Source organism: Nipponia nippon, unplaced genomic scaffold, assembly GCF_047370975.1.
Source record: "Nipponia nippon isolate SJK-2023a ecotype South Korea unplaced genomic scaffold, ASM4737097v1 scaffold_5, whole genome shotgun sequence".
In the NCBI taxonomy this organism is placed as follows: Eukaryota; Metazoa; Chordata; class Aves; order Pelecaniformes; family Threskiornithidae; genus Nipponia; species Nipponia nippon.
Window position 1 is genome coordinate 62182016 of NW_028262369.1, and position 16676 is coordinate 62198691.

The 16676-nt window shown below is 41.6% G+C and overlaps 1 protein-coding gene across 3 annotated transcripts in view; it reads left to right on the forward strand.

Annotated features, from left to right (window-relative positions):
* ERBB4 (erb-b2 receptor tyrosine kinase 4) overlaps positions 1-16676 on the forward strand; it is a 532642-nt gene that overhangs the window by 481440 nt on the left and 34526 nt on the right. For all 3 annotated transcript variants that reach the window (XM_087731135.1, XM_087731136.1, XM_087731137.1), the window contains 3 exons: positions 11139-11294; positions 14057-14132; positions 16083-16229. In XM_087731135.1, the coding sequence (XP_087587261.1) occupies positions 11139-11294; positions 14057-14132; positions 16083-16229 (379 nt within the window). The remainder of the gene's footprint in view (positions 1-11138; positions 11295-14056; positions 14133-16082; positions 16230-16676) is intronic.

The following is a 16676-nucleotide window of genomic DNA, read 5'->3' on the forward strand; positions in this document are numbered from 1 at the left end:
GTGCACTTACCCCTCTGCCACATGTTTGCTGGATCTGATCTTCATGCTGGTGATTTTGCTTTGTCATAAGACCGTTTTCTAGAAAGCCAGCACAGTCACTCTGAAGCCTCTAAATGCTTACTCCAAGTCCTCCTGTTTAACCAACTTGAAAAAAATAGCATATAATTTATTAAGGGTGCATAAAGTTGAGAATATTGCAGTTCAGTCAGATGCAGGGCATAGCCGTGAAAGGTCACGGTTCTTACGGTAGTGTTTGAAGTGCTGGAAAATGTCTAATGTGTTTGCACTGTGGCGGCGTTTGTTCTGAAACTGAGGGAAGGCTGTGCTTGTATCTGTTAATCTGGAGGTTCCTTATTAATAGGCTGCACACTTCATTGATTTTTAATTAATTTCTGAAGAGACACAGAGGATAAGTGCTGCAGCCCACAGACATCTCTGTACTTATTGCAGTCCACATCTCTATTGATCGCCTGCCTAAGGAGCAGAAGTAATCCATTTTAAATACACTTTCTTGGAGAGAGTGAATGCACTACACAATATACTCTCCCGATTGTAATTGTATTGGCAAGAGGTCAGTGGCTGGGGTGGGGGAAAGGTCCGTTGTTTAGTATGCGGCTGGCCCCCTGAGCACAGGCTTCTCTGCAGGCTTCGTTTCAAGAAAGCCAAGTTATCTCCCTTATGGGCAGTTTGTAACTACAGAGTATTAAGGAAGCACTGGTCACAGCTCCACTGTTAAAGTTGCACTGGGAGCTCCTTTGTAGGACCCATTTAGCCTGCCTGCCTCTTCAGAGGAAGGAGCTGGAGCTAGTCTAACTGTAGCAATTAATCTAAGAGAGAAGAATAGCATTCAGAAAGCCCTCTCAACTCATTAATGCGCTGATACCCCTCTCTTTGGTTGCCGCTTTGAAAAGCATCAAACACTTTCCAGGAGTATATGATCCACTGGGAGCTGAAACCTGAAGTCTCTGAGCACTCCCCAAATCAGAGGATAGGTACATTCTTCCTGCTGGCATGTGTAACACAGGTTACTAGGATTCGCTTTTGAAACAATAATTCAGTCTTTGTCATAAGGACTGTGTTCCTGCCAGCCTCTTAACTGCAGTTACTTGGCAATGAGTTTTTATTGCCCAGCAAGGAGAGTTTTGCAGTAATAAGTTTGCTATTTAGGCAGTTAGTTCTTATTTAAAGGCTTCTTTTACAGAAAAAGGTGTTGACAACACGTAGCCGTGGTTGCAGCCAAAACAGTACTAAGTACTTCTGTGCTTCCTGGACAAAGGCGAGTTGTGTTAGCATTAGTGGACGCAGCAAGTGTTAAATTTTGGCTCACAGAGCCCAGGCCCCATGGTCCATCTGGGGAAGGGCATCCCGGCGGTAGAACAGAAATCCGCATCTGAAGAGTCGGTCTTTTTCTTACACAGGGACCGTCAGTAGGTTTCTGCCTTGCTTTTTTCTCTTCCTACATGGGGCAATGCACCCAAAGGACAGTCTCTCGAAAACACCTGACTGGTTTGTGTGGTCACCATGAGAAGCAGATACTGCAGAGCTAGCAGGGAGGCATCAGATGCTAAGTACTTTATCAGAGTGTTGGGGGTGACGCTTTACCCATGAGTCCCCGACTTTATTAAGTTTTTCCTATTACAGCTCTTGGTCCTGTTCAGTACTTGGAGGGTCAGAAACTCTCTTGGTGTGTATCTGCTGCAATGTATGTTTGTGCATTGCATCTATGTTGGCCTAGTGAGGGTATGAGAGGAGCTGCAAAGCTGTATCCAGGTTACTGTGTCCTTACTGGTGATATGCTTGTTATAAGTGCAGCTACAACCTACAGTTTCTCTTTCTTCTTTGGGCTGCAGTACCGTAAGCTAAGCTGTAATTTTCTTCAGAGATTATAGGAAAACATCCCTGTCCTTTTGAGCACTTTGGGAACAGGGAGAAGGTACTGCAGGAGACTAACGTAGCCTGTGTCCCACAGCCCAGGAGGCTGGGACACCTGGCCCAATTGAAGTGGTAACACAGCTGATATGAGCCAGTTTGCCCATTGAAGGCTCTAACGCTGGCATAGGAGAGCACCTTGCGCCCAGCTGTCTTAAGGAAGCGCTGTGGCAAGAGTCCGAGTTAATTGCAAAATGGAGATGAGATACAACTCCACAGCTCCCTCCCTCGGGAAAGTCATGCATAGGAATGAACTTTTTTTTCTCCCAGTCTAAAGAGCCCATGTAGCAGCTGCACAGGTGTGCCTGTAGGTGGGACTAGAACTTGGAGGCTCACACAGTATGGGCAGTATTGAGATACCTGGTTTGCATCTCATTGCTTATGCTACTAAATATATTTATGTAGCATCTTTCATCAGAAGAACATGATGTGCTTCACAGACTCTTTATGTTCACCACCACCTAATCTAGATATCTGCATAATTTGAGGGAGCCAGAGCGATAACTCATACTTTTCACAGTAGTTCAGACAGAGGGCGTGTTTGATGATGACAGTGGAACAGACTCCCTTTCTGGTGATGCCCGAGGAACTTCAACACCCACCCAAGATAGACAGCATCATTTTAAGGACCCCACAACCTAAGAACCGTGAACCAGTCAGTTCAGTGGTGACCCGTTTATCTGTGCTTTGAAGGGGTGAGAAGGCCCTCCTGAGATTTTAATTTAAGATTGCAGTGGGTCTGGGCACATCAAAATGTCTGCTCAGTCCAGTCAATTAAGTCTTGAAATGTCATAAGCTTATGAACTTGCTTCTCCTCTCATTTATTTCTACTCTTTCTCCCTGTATGAATCACCTGCCATTTTGGAGTAGCCTGCATTTTTCCTGTAGTTCTCATCTAAACTTTAGCCTCATAGCCTCTTTCCCTTCCCTTTTGCTTTCTGACTTTGTTTTGACCTGTTATGCTTTAGCGTCTTTTTTATTTTGTGTCTTGGGCCGTAGCTCAGCAATGCAGTAAATCAGGTTTTAGGACTCCTATTACTGGAACAAATATAATGCAGCAGCCACATGATGCAGAGCAAAGATCTGGTGTAGACTTTTTTTTTCCAGACTTGTTCTTTTGATGGATAGCTGGCATGTTTTTACTGCCACAGGTAGCATGTGTCCTCTTGTGGTTGGTATGAAGCCAGCTGATCTCGATTTTGTGCTTCAGCTGAGTCAGCCAATGTGTGATCACACTCCCATGTGTGAGCAGACAGAATTTGTACTTCTGGGTCATCCACAAGTGGAGAGATGTAAGACTAACCTGTGTGCAAAACATCACCGCTAACTCTTTTCACAGCAGAACTAGCTTGAATTACCTTTGCAGGAGTTGTATTTGCACTGGTTATTTTTCTATAGGGGTAATAATCCAGCTGCACTGGGATCCTGCCTCTTAAGTCGAACACAGATATCTTGGGCTTGCTTCTGTGTACTCTGAACTGTTTAGTCTGAAGCCATTTAGCAACGTCACAACAGGACTGTAAGAAAAGGGATTTATTAGCAGGCATGAATACACAGCATCCACACCACTCATGTCACACCAGCTCGGAGTGCAGGTCTAGCCAAGTTTCAGTTGTCTGGTCCTGATCAGGTGGACAGGTCCAAAGGGGCTGTAGGAAAATCCAGCTAGTTACGTCAGCTTTGTATCCTAAGGCTGCATTTAAAGACACCCAGCTTGAGATAAAAGCACTGTTACTCCAAGATAGGGCTTGTTACACGTGAATAGCTCATTGCTTCAAACTCAAGTAAACTGTAGAGATGAGAAATGTTGAGAGAGCAAGCTTAATCGAGGGAACAGGAGATGGGAAGAAATATATTGCTATCACATAAGCTTTCTTTGTCTACTTTTACCAAAGAGAGAGAGAGTTGTTAACTTACCCCATGTAAATCTGAAGTAATTGAACTCCTAAATATTTGGGATTACACCACAGCCCAGGATGCAGGAACGGACCTCCCTTGCCAGCTTTACTGGAGTTGGATGAACTCCAGACGTTTTCGGAAGTCCTTGGCTGCTAACCTGGTGGAGGTGTGCATAGCACAAGGTGTGAGTCCCCATCTCAGTTTGGCAGCTTTGGACTGAAATTGTTAGCATCCTTCGCTCTCCCTTGGCTGTGAGGATGACCTCCAGTCCCAGCTCCCAAGCAGACCTACATAACAAATCACACCTCTGCAGCTGAGTCAGTGTATTTCAGAGCAGTGTCAGTTTTTCCCTCCCACAGCTATCTCTGGAGTAACAGCTACTTAGATGATTCTGGTTGCTCCTGACAACAAAGGGCACTGCGTTTTCCTTGAAAGTGTATTTAGCCCCAGGTAAAATTGCACTTTTTCCATGGGGTAAGCGGAGGAAAAGATGATCATTTCCAGCTTTCTGTAGTGTTTCCTGTTATTAAGCTAGCCTCCAGTTATTAGGATTAAAAGAGGGCAGTCTCCAAGCCTGGAGATTAATGTCCATGAGATTTGAGTTGGGCTTGAAATTTTCTTCCTTCACATACCTGTTTGATGAATCTGCCATGTGTGCTGGCTTTGGTGGGTGGAAGTTATTATCGAAGAAAGTCAGGCTGCTCTTAATTTCTGGATGAGTTAAGATCAACGTTCCCTCTATTTAGGGAGAAAATAATGTTTATTATAGAAAACAGCAAAAAGTCACACTGGAAAAAAAAAAGTGTTTATAGTACATCTGCTGCCTGCTGGTACTGCTGAAATTCTTGGGGCAGGTGAAGGTCTTTATCTTATTTTTTTAATTTGAATGGTCTTGCAGAATGATGTCTTGCATCTTGCAAAGACATATGTATATACTTCAGTTAGTGATTCAGCACACTTCAGTTCATCTCTGGTAATCATCCCAAAGGGACTTTGCATTTAGTGAAATGTACATCCTTGCTTAAATGCTGTCCTGAGTAATGAATACCTTTTTTCTGGAAATGAGGTACAGGCACCTAATGGAAAGAGCTTTCAGACAAGGCTCATGCAATACAAAGAGTTGGACATTCCCTGAACGGCAGCTGCCACCTTTGAAATCCAGAAGCATCTGCAGCAGCGAGGTGGGACTCTGAAAAGTCCAGAAAAGCGAAGGAAATCAACTAACAGCATCGGAAACAGTCTGTGCTTGCAACTCTTACACTCTGAGCTCTACAAATCGAGGCTGTACTCAAAAACTGCCCTCAGGAACTGGGAGACAAATGACAGCAGCAGAAAGTAACGCTGGTAGTAAAGTAAGAAAACAGCAAATTGTGACTGCATCTTAAAGGCGGGAGATCTCAGGGGACAAAGCCGTAACTTTCCAGAAAAGTTTCATTTTGCTTTTTTAAAAAATCTATTTATTCTTTTATTTCCACCACCAGCCTGCCTTTGATGATACTCCTCTGTAGATGTCTGCAGCACTGGAAGTCCTAATATTTTATGAACCTGATTTGATACTTTCTACTGCAGTTCAGCACTTGGAAAGATCAGAAAGCTGTCCCGTCTCATTGTCTCCTCTCCTCCCATGGAGTTTTTGACACAAAGTCTCCTTTCCACTGTCCCACTTCAGTTTGTGGCCAACACATGTTATCTCATTTTCAGGTCTGTCATCAGGTACCTGAAATGACCATACCAAATCAGTCTATCCACGGTCTGGGAGACTTCACAAACACTCCATAATAAAATTGGGAAAGACTCTCTTCTTTTATAGCTCTTAATGACTAACTTCAGTCTATTCAACAAGATAATTTTTGTTCTCTGTTATTTCTAGCCAGCTCTGAGAGTAAACTGATGGGTAGAGAGCAGAATTCACCTCAGCTAGTAAAACTGCTGATTTTTTTCCCCCCCAGTTATTACACAGAAAATTATCAAGGCTGAAAAGTGGCAGGTAAGAAATTCTTACTGGAGTTAAGCTCCTAGTGGCAATTTACATCTTTCCTGTCCACCTCCCTTCTTTGAACAAAGCTGTCTTGGCTTATTACAAGCCTATTCTTCTACTCCTCATCATTGCTATTGGTTTCCCTGGTGCTGTTGCAAGCCTTGTGTGAAATGTATAAACACATGGGCAGGTCGGGTTAGTAATTGTGCAGGCAAGGATAAAAGCCCTTTAACACTAATTGAAGTCCTGGCAAGGGCATTTGTGTCTGCTTCTGAAAGGAGAATTTACATTTCACAGTTGTGTAATCACACAGGTAGAAGGGGTCTAGGCTACAGGTGGTTTTACTGCTATGTATATGTAGGTAAAGACCCATATAGCACACGTTTGTCTTCGTACATGACTCTGGTACTGGGTGAGGATAAGGGGCGCAGTTGTGAAAGATAAAAGGCTATTCCTCACTCATCCTGAAGTTCCAAAGGGACTTCCTCAACTTATCTGTGTTATAGCTGTTTGCAGTGGCTGTTTGACTTCTTAATAGCATTAGGTGCTGTTTCAGAGAGTGATTTTATGTTAAGGGATCCTAGCAGTAATTGCATTTCTAATGACATTCTCTGTGAGGAAACCTCTGCCATGACTGTGATGAGGAAGTATCAGTGACGGGTAGGTCATGGCTGGTTCTTGTGTTTGTGTGAGATGAATCTGGGCTCAGAGATAATGGGACAACTGATCCTTAATGGCTTAATGTTGAATTTTTTCCTCTCAGTGGTTTCAGCATAAAAGCCCCACCCTATTGTGGATATTTGTCCTGGTTTCAGCTGGGGTAGAATTATTTTTCTTCCTAGTAGCTGGTATAGTGCTGTGTTTTGGATTCAGTATGCGAATAATATTGATAACACGCTGATGTTTTAGTTGTTGCTAAGTAGTGTTGATACTAGTGAAGGACTTTTCAGCTTCCCATGCTCTGCCAGGTGCACAAGAAGCTGGGAGGGGGCACAGCCAGGACAGCTGACCTACACTGGCCAAAGGGCTATGCCATACCATATGACATCATGCTCAGTGTATAAACTGGGGGAGCTGGCCAGGAGGCAGTGATCACTGCTCGGGGACAGGCTGGGCATCGCTTAGCGGATGTGAGCATTTGCATTGTGCGTCACTTGTTTTGTATATTCTTTTATCTTTATTTTTTTCCTTCTTCCTCTGCTGTCCTATTAAACTGTCTTTATCTCAACACACAGGTTTTACTTCTTCTTTTTCCAATTCTCTCCCCCATCTCACTGTGGGGGGGAGGGTGAGCGAGCATCTGTGTGCTGCTTAGTTGCTGACTGGGGTTAAACCATGACAATATTCTAATACATACACTAAAGTGTGGGGTTTCTTATTATCTGGACATTTTATATTTCGATAATTATATGGGATCCACATAGTTCTCATTTAGACAAGTTCTGAAGGGCACTTCATTTCTCCAGCCTCACAGATCACACCTCAGATGGCACAGCATAGTGTCTTTTGGATCAGGCTTTAAAGTGTCATTTTTACAAACAGATCCCTTTCCATTGTCAGGGTCTAGGGTCACTTGCAGTTTTGTCTTGTAACCCTCATAAAATGTCTTCTTGGTATTTGATCATGGGCTTGTTGGGTAGTGATGGCACCAGCTGTGTAATGCAGAGAGTATCTTTTTGTTATCGTGCTTCTGTTTCATATAAAAAGATTAGAGATGCATATAGAGAACTTTTCCTGCTAGGTTCAAAAATGCCTTCAAATGATGATTCTTGGCATAGTATATGTTTAGACAGTATTGCTGCAGTGAATGCTGTAGGATTCCCATTTTTAGGTTGTTTTCATTCTGCTTGTGTAATCTCATTTATTGAAAACGTATACATATATATACCTTTTCTCTTATACTTCCACCATCCACCTTTAACACTTGTTGATAGGATATCAGAAAAATCGAACATGTTTACATTGGATATTTCTAAGAGGATTTACATATCTGCAGGTCATGGATCTGCAAAGGATTTTGTAGCTGTCAACCCTACGTGGGTTGTTTTTAGCTTTGCAGATAACACAGGTGGGAAAAAGCCCCGAGAAGCTTGTTTGACAGAGGTGAAGTAAACTGTAAGTACAATGATACACAGACAGCTATTTCTACCCTCTTTCTGGGTAGAAAAGAAAACTAGGTGTGGCATTGGTTAGGAGCAGTATTCAGGGTGGTGATTAGACATCTTTATAGTTCATAAGAGAGTATGAGGTTAGGTTGAATAAAATATAATCTTACTAAGACGATATTAAATGATAGCACAAGATGGAAATAAATGGAAATGAATGAGTAGAATAAACAGTGAAACATCCTAAAGTGTTAGCCTACATGTTTAAAAAAAAATAAAACCAAGGAGGCATGGTTAAGGGTTTGATTGTTTAACTCTTTCAATGAAGGATTGTTCTGGACACCTTACCATCCATTCCTGCCATCATTAGCTAAAGACGGGAGGCTAAACCCTTGGTACGGGTCATCTGTTTTGATTTTAACAAGACAGAAATTCTATTTCTTCATTTCTGCAAAAAGAAATCTGCAGTATCTTCGTATCATTTCAGTGCTGATAGGTGCAAACTAATCTATTAAAGAGGACAATTCTATTTGGGCCTAATGTATTCTGATACCAACAGAATTCTCTCATCAGCTTCTCTGGGTTCTTGTATCCTCATCAGATTCTGCCCGCACAGATCTGTTTGCAGGTTTGGACCTTTCTTTTCTCCTCCCCTTATTCTGAGGTATTGGGAATTTCGATCAAATAAGGATATTGGAAGTTACGTCAGATCTATGAAGTTTTAGAAGTATTTCTGTTCATTCTAAGAATTTGAGATATTTCCTAAACTAAGTAGGAAGGAAGTGTAAGCAGCACCTTGAGACTTTTTGTTCAGGGAGGAGCTCTTTTGCAGTGAAAGATGCAAGACTGAAGAGAGGTTCTTAATCCCATGGACGCTGGAGGAAGAGATTGTGGGCTGCAGGGGAGAAGTGTTTGGGGGAAGCCCAAGGGCGCCTGTCTGTCTGCACATAACTGCAATCCTGTCTTCAAGGGCAGCACTTTCAGGAGCTACAAAAAACAGTATAATTTTAGATATATGAGGAATGACTATGCGGTACATTTAAGGGCACCCTGAAGCCACCCTTAAGATTAGATTCACTGTCTGTAAAAGCAGCAAAGCTGGGCGCGTGATTGCGGGCCAGAGGCTGCTCTGCAAAGCATGCAGAGCCCTGCACGCCTGCACACACTGTTCAGCCCAGCCCAGCACAGGCATGGTGCTCTCTCAGTGGCTTTCTGAGGCACGGCCAGACAGGTTGACACCTACCTGCAGACATCCCATCAGACTGGCTGCAAGACCCCCAGGAGAAAGGGAGGGACATGAGACTGGGAGGTTGCTGTAGTCCACCTACTTCCCAGAGTACTTGGTGTGAGCAGTGTTGACACTGTCTTGAAGCACTTTCTGGTTACTCTTCAGTGTTAGAGATGTGAAACAGGATTTATATGGATTCCCAGTCTGAATTTTACGGGGCCACTTTTGTGATTGTTTTTCCTCTGTTACACAGTGTCGTTGCTATTGACTGCGTTGTCTTTTTCTGGTTGGATTTCTTCAGATGGTAATTTTTGTGCTAAGTCATGGTGCTTCTGGTTTCATGGTGTGTTTGTTGTGTGACTCACGATTGTTTGTATTGTGAATCAAATATGAGATTTATTTGTGCTTTTTATACAGTTTTTAATTTGATGTCAAAAAACATTATGCTTTCAAAGACTTACAGTTCTGATGTTCAACAGCCAAAAGTATTGATTTGCAATTGGCAGGAGGGTGTGTTTGCTTCAACTAGCAGTGCTTTTAAAAGTTAATTCCATTTGCTTTATGCCAAAGAGCCCCTTTCAAACCACCTTCTTGTTGACTGCAGCAAAGCCTACCACGAAATAGTGTTTATGCCAAACGTTTTCCCACATATTTTCAAACCTTTTAGCGGTGTTCACACTGGAATTTTTCTCCTAAAAGCCACAGCAGTTCAGAGCTCTACTTGATGCTTTTTGTAAAGACATCCACTCTCTGACAAGAAAGGGCTACGTTCTGGCCCAGTGACCATGAGCGGTGGCTTACCCATTCGTGTTGTCCTCCTGGTACGTATGGGGCTAGGTACATGTGAGCCCCTTACACTGTGAAAGGGGATAAAATCTGCCCCATGACACTGAGTAATCTGGTTATTTTAATCACTACCTGTGGCTCTCTGAATTATCATCTGTATTATGGAATAATATGATCTCTTCAGTATTCAACAATGACTTTTTAAAAATTACCATATATATTATACAGAGCTAATATATTAAGAGATACCTTAAGGGTAATTATCAAGTGTGTAATTTCATCTGTAGGTTCTTATAATGATGGTTAATGTCATAAATGCCTTTTCATGAAATTATAGGCTTGTAACCCTGCCTGACTATCCTTTGTGTGTCATATAATTAATAAGACCAAGCTTCGGTGTTCATCTCAGTGTCACAAAGCATCATGTAAACTTCTATACTGATGGTAGATGGTTAGTCTCTCATCAGAGTAAGAATAAGGTTAAGGCCAGGCAGCTTGAGTGTATGTTACCTTATCTTTAAAGGCAGCTGGATGGGCTTGTTAACAAAAGTACTTCTAACAGAATATATATGCTGAAAAAAATGGCCATTGACCTAATGTCTTATTACAATACTACATGCAAAATTTTAAGGAAGTGAAAAGGCAAGTGGGTTGCAGCACTTGGAATAAAGAATTGTTTTCCTTCTAATCCACTGAGGGTATTGAGAATTTGTGTCCAACTGCAAAGCATTTGGAGATGGATAAGAAGCTTCATCTTGAATTGAAGACACTTGTCTGGAACATAGAAGAGCTGGGATTGTTTCCCAGTCTGGCCTAATTTCTGTGGGGCTCTGCCTAAGTGGATTAGTTTTTATGGTCTTCAGATTTCGTGTCTGAAAAATAAGGGCCATAATATTTCTTTTCTTTGTCTCGCATTTCCAGATTTTGAACTTGCTGGAGCAAAGGAGATATCTATGTGGTTTTTTGTTGTTTTTTTTCCTTTGGCAGTTACCATAGAATCTTACAGAATCATTCAGACTGGAAGGAACCTAAGGTCATCTAATCCCACCTCCTGCTCAAAGCAAGGGCAGTGTTGAACTTCTGGCCTCTAGGCCATTTTCTTATTGTGAATACTAATAAAGGAACCAGAAATTTTACATGTCACCAGTGAGAAGTAGTTCTAAAAAGTCATGTAAGACTCATTAAGATCATTTTACTGTTCTTCATCCTTCAGGGAATGATGTACCTGGAAGAGAGGAGACTTGTCCACCGGGACTTGGCAGCCCGTAATGTCTTGGTGAAATCACCAAACCACGTGAAGATCACTGACTTCGGCTTGGCCAGACTTTTGGAAGGGGATGAGAAGGAGTATAATGCTGATGGAGGGAAGGTGAGTGCTATACATGTCTGGAAGTGAATATGTCACTGTGACAAACCTCCTGAAGTTACTCTTTAGGGCAGTGTATCCCTACAGGACTATTATCTTTGTAAGAAAGTCTGTCAGTGACTTAGAAAACTGTGTTCTGACAGCACACATAAAAACTGCTCATTTTTTGCTCAGTGAGCTTCTCCAGGTGCCGAAATATAATTTTTGGAACAGTTTTCACACTCAGACTTAGGTTTTATTCATATGCTCTCTTTTATGTCTTGTTTTAAAGACTTCTGAAGTCAGTTCAATGAGTGACGGATGTTCTAGAGCATTTCTGCCAAGCCCCTTTCTCTGGTCAGTATGCACCTCAATAATTTGCAGTCCTGTTTTCCCAGGCAAGTAAGTTCCCAGAAAACAAGAAGGAAGGCCACAGAACATGTTTGTATTTGTATCATATGAAAGTTTACATATGCTCAGCAAAGAGCCACCTCTTCTATCATATTGGAAGAGCCTGCGTATCCAAGTCTCCAATACCATGCTGAATGCCAGGCCACTAAAAAGCTAGCTTGATAATTTTGAAACCAGACATTCTCCCATTTTACTTTTCAGCATACTGCACAACATGCATGTAGTGCCTCACCTCATTTCCAATGCCTTCAGATTAATGCATTATCAAATTCAGAAGGCTGTGAGTAAAGGCTGTATACATACTGCTGCTGGCTGCTCCCTAAACATCTTGAAATTCCACGTTTCAACCTGTCACAAAATCCCAAGGGATTCTGCCTCTCCTGTCATTCCTTTTCCTGAATGTTCAGTTTGCTTTCTGTCTGTTTGCTATCTGTGTTTTTCTGTGTTCGCTCATGCCCTTGTCTGGGACAAACAGCTGTTGCCAGTGTGTGCTTTTCTCCTGGATGGGCTGCTGCTTTATTTGTGTGGCTGCTGCCCTTGGCAGCTGTTACGTGGATTACATCGGCGTTTCAGTCAATGAGGTGAAGAGCTTCAAAGGAGTCACCGGTGCTTTCCCCTTTCCCCAGTAAAGAGACCTCCTGGCAGGGAAGATGGAGCTTTGGCAGTCTTCCCTAATTCCTTCAGTTCTCTAATCCCCTCTTCAGTAACCCCTCTGCCTCTTCCCTCCATCAGCCAGTGAATGACAGAAAATGAGCTGGTCCTTGCAAACCAGCTGTTCCCTGGCAGCTGTTAGATGGTGTCTTGGACTTGTGAGGCCAATCACACTGCTGGGAGTTCTGGAGCAGGATTTACACATCAGATGCATCACTTCCTGGTTCCAGAGAAGTGTCCTGTGAAATCCAGAAGACATTTGCAGTTTAAAGTTATATTGAGAGCATGCTAAGACAGATCCAGACTGGATAAAAGGAAAAACTTTTGCACCATGAGGACAATCAATCGGTTGATCAGGTTGCCCAGGGAGGTGGTGCAGTTTCCATCCTTTGAGATTTTCAAGTCCACATTCAATAAAGCCCTGAGTAACTTGGTCTGATCTCAAAGCTGAACCTGCTTTGAGCCTGAGGTTGGGCTAGCGACCTCCTGAGGTCCCTTCCAACCTGAGCTATCCCATGATGAGCAATGCAGCTTTGCTACTTCAGCAGTTGTTCAAGCTTGGAACGACCCAGTCATATTTAATGGGAATGCAAGCAGTACACTTCTGCAGAGTTTAGTGGAGGAGGATGAACTGTCTTTGCAAGTGCTAAGCCAGCCTTTATTAAAGAGCGCTATTTTTGCCATAACTGTATAGGTTATGTTCATTAGTCAACTTCATGGAAGGTATTTTCATAAGGGTTTGAATGAAGATACATCCTCTGCTTTTACACCCACCATCTGTTCAGATTTTGCATTCAGTTACATATCTCTCTGGTTTATTCCAGTACATCTTCCATAGTTCCAAATTAGAGGCAACCCATACAAGTCCATCCCAGGTAAAAATCTGGTTTTAATGTCTGTCCATTATAAATTAATGGACTACTAGACTGTGCCTCACAGGCCTAGCTCAGGAATAGGAAACACCGTGAATCTCATTTTAACACAAACTCAAGAGGGCAAACCCTTATGCCAAACGTAGGTTTGTGTTTGCCTAGACAGCCTTCTCTGTCAGAAGAGATGAGCTCCCCCCAAGGGTGATTCAGAGCCAAAGGCTAACTTGGGACTTTTGACTTGCTTTCAGGAGCAACTTTTCTCTCTGCAGTAATGATACAGAGAACTGGGAAGGCTAAGTTCCTAACAAATATTAGGAGTTAGAAATTCAGCACTGTAAATTTTCCCCATTGCCTGTTTACTCTGGTGATGTTTATGTGGACTGTGAAGTATTCTGGACACAGCATTATTAACTAGCCTCATTAGAGAGCAATCAAGATAGCAGTGTCTGGTTTTGCAAACCGTTGAGGCAAAAGAGCTTCTGTATTCCACTTTCTCTGCTGCACTTCAGATTTAGGGGGATTGGATGTTATTTTTGTGTTGGTCCCATCTTTACACAGGTATGATGAAGAAGTGAGTTGTTCCACTACATCTGAACCAGTAAAATTTGGGTGGTATGAGAAGTTCTGCAGATAACTGGTTCACATTTCTCACCTCCATATGTTTTAGGAGGCTCAGCCCCATTCTAGAGGGCAGGAACAACCATTTCCTCTGCTGGGTAGTGCTGCTTTTTTTTTTTTTAAGCTTGCAGCTGAAAATGGAAACAGAGAGGAAGCTGATGTCTACATACAGGATCTATCTGTATTGGTTTAATATTACATTTCTAAGGCTACATTTCTCTTGTCTTTCCCTAGATGCCGATTAAATGGATGGCTCTGGAGTGCATACACTACAGGAAATTTACCCATCAGAGTGATGTTTGGAGCTATGGTAAATCTTCATGTGATTAGTTTAAAAATTTGTCTCTTGTAAAGCATTACATCAAGTTGTGTTACTATGTTAAACATATCCTGTTTTCCTAAAGGAGTTAATTCCAGTGGGTTTTGCTCTTCATTTTTTTCTTTTTCTTGTCTTTTTATTTTTTAATATGTAACTCTAAACAGCAATTGTTACTTGTCTCCTACGTTACTTCCCTGCTCACTAAAATACATTATCATGATGTCCCTGCTGGGATGACTGCCGTAAGGTCTGGGCTGGTAGCAGTTTGGCTGATTATTATGACAGAACAAGGCCTCTTTCAGCTGAGCCACAGATTCATAAGAATACAGCTGCAGGTCATAATTTTCAGCAGTCCTTTGAAAATCTTAACTCTAAAAGCCATGAATGTCAAAAAACATTTTCAAGCTTATGGGACTTTCTGTACCTACAGTCAGATAAAAGGGAATTTGTCATAATACAGAGCAAATACAGCAAGAGAAAGAAGAGAAAGAGACAAGTTCTCCAAGCTAACTAAAACAAGCATCCATTTAATTTCACAGACAACTTAGGAATTGGTTAGACAGGTCAGCTCATGTGGGCTCCACACACACACACCAAAAAAAAGTCACATTTGAGAAATGAGATGTTCATTTACTATTGTTAGTTCTGTTATTCAGACAAGCTATTGTGCCACATCTGCTGAGCTGTCTGCCTGTTTATCTAGTATAGCTATTACTAATAAAATCATGTTTACCTTTGTAAGTGGAATTTCTCAGCAGTATCTAGGGCTATGGACTCCTATTTGCATTTCTTGTTGCCATATCATTTTGAAACAAAAAGGTGTACGGTTCTATTCATTACTCACTTTTACCTGTGGGTAGCAGCAAAAGACACTGTTTGCTGTGACTGGTTAGCTGCCCTCTTCTATTCAGCTGAGAAAAACATATGAAAGTTAAATCTATCACGTAAAGCTGCTCTTTCTCCTCAAATTCTGTATACCCCATATCACGTAGGGAAAAATATGCTTCCATTTATGAAATTCATTTTAAATGCAGGAAGCCCAGAATATCTATAACCAGAAAGGACAAGACCAAAAACAATTGGCAAGTTATAGTTATTGAACATCAGCAAAGAGGTGAATGAGGGTGAAATAAATATGTGTTTTATACCTATGGCAGTTTTGCCCATCACCTTTCACATCAGCATGACAGCTGGCAAAATATGGTTACTGGTCTGGAGGCATGTTTAAAATTACCTTTGCAATAAAAATAAAAGTTAAACTGGTGTGAGAGCAGCAGTTTCAATATTTAAGATTTTGTTGGGGGATGAATTCTGTTACTTATGATATATGATCTTTATTTCCAGCTCTGATGCCAAAACAAATCTTATGGCTATTCAAAAAGAGAATCTTGGTTTTGAAGCACAGCACTATCATAACTCAAATCCATAAGGTGATTTAAGGAAAAAAAATAATACAAGTGGCTGTAAATGACTTAGAAGGCAAAGACAATGACATAATGTTACTCAGTGCTGTACCTTTGTGGGAAATTGATGCTCTAAGTTAGGGAACATCTGCGTTTTTCCCCCTTAAAATAATAGAGTACATCAGCCATTCATTTTCCCTTTTGATATGATAAAAGAGTGCGATGCTTTCTTTTATTATTGCATCCATTTACTTTACCACCATTTATTTGTCTTAGACCTTTCTCTTGTGCCTCAGATCTATCATGCTGCTTACACCAATAAAACTGAGGGAAGTTGCTTTTGAAGATTAACACAAAGTGCTGTTTCACCGTTTTCTGGAGCTTTTTACATGGCAGACTAAACTTCAGTGTTTTTAGAGGCACTGGGAATGAAGAAGAGATTGCACTCCAGAACTGGGCAGAATACTGCACTGTAAGAAATTGTGGAGAAATCTGAGTAGTGTGACCTCAAATATTAACACTCTTTTTTTCTGTCTAGGAGTCACTATCTGGGAGCTTATGACATTTGGCGGGAAGCCGTACGATGGAATCCCAACTCGAGAGATTCCCGACCTCTTGGAGAAGGGAGAGCGGTTGCCCCAACCTCCAATCTGCACTATCGATGTTTATATGGTGATGGTGAAATGTAAGTAATTGTCGCTTTTAATATCCTTATGCTCAGCGCAAGAGTGACATTGTTTTAGACCATTTGCATCTATAGTTCTGACAGTGCTGTAATAGGGCAGGCTGCTTCAAAACAAAAGCTTCCTAAGATACTGTAAATTCCATTTAAATACTGTATGCACATTTTTTTGCAATTGCAAAAGATACGAATTTAGCTGTGAAGGGCTGAGTTAGCTCAGCTTCTTATTACTGTCAGATGGTATCTCGTATTCTTGCTGTGAAGTCAAAATTGTATGATTGTTATTGTAAACCCTTGTCATTTCCATGACAATTGATCTTGATGTTAAAAAAGATAGTATTAAACATAATTATGGTACATGGATACCCAGCCAGTGAAGGTTGTGAGGAGAAATGCTTGTTCCAAATATTGAGGAAAGAAAGCATGGATGTTTTATTGTTAGTAACAGGA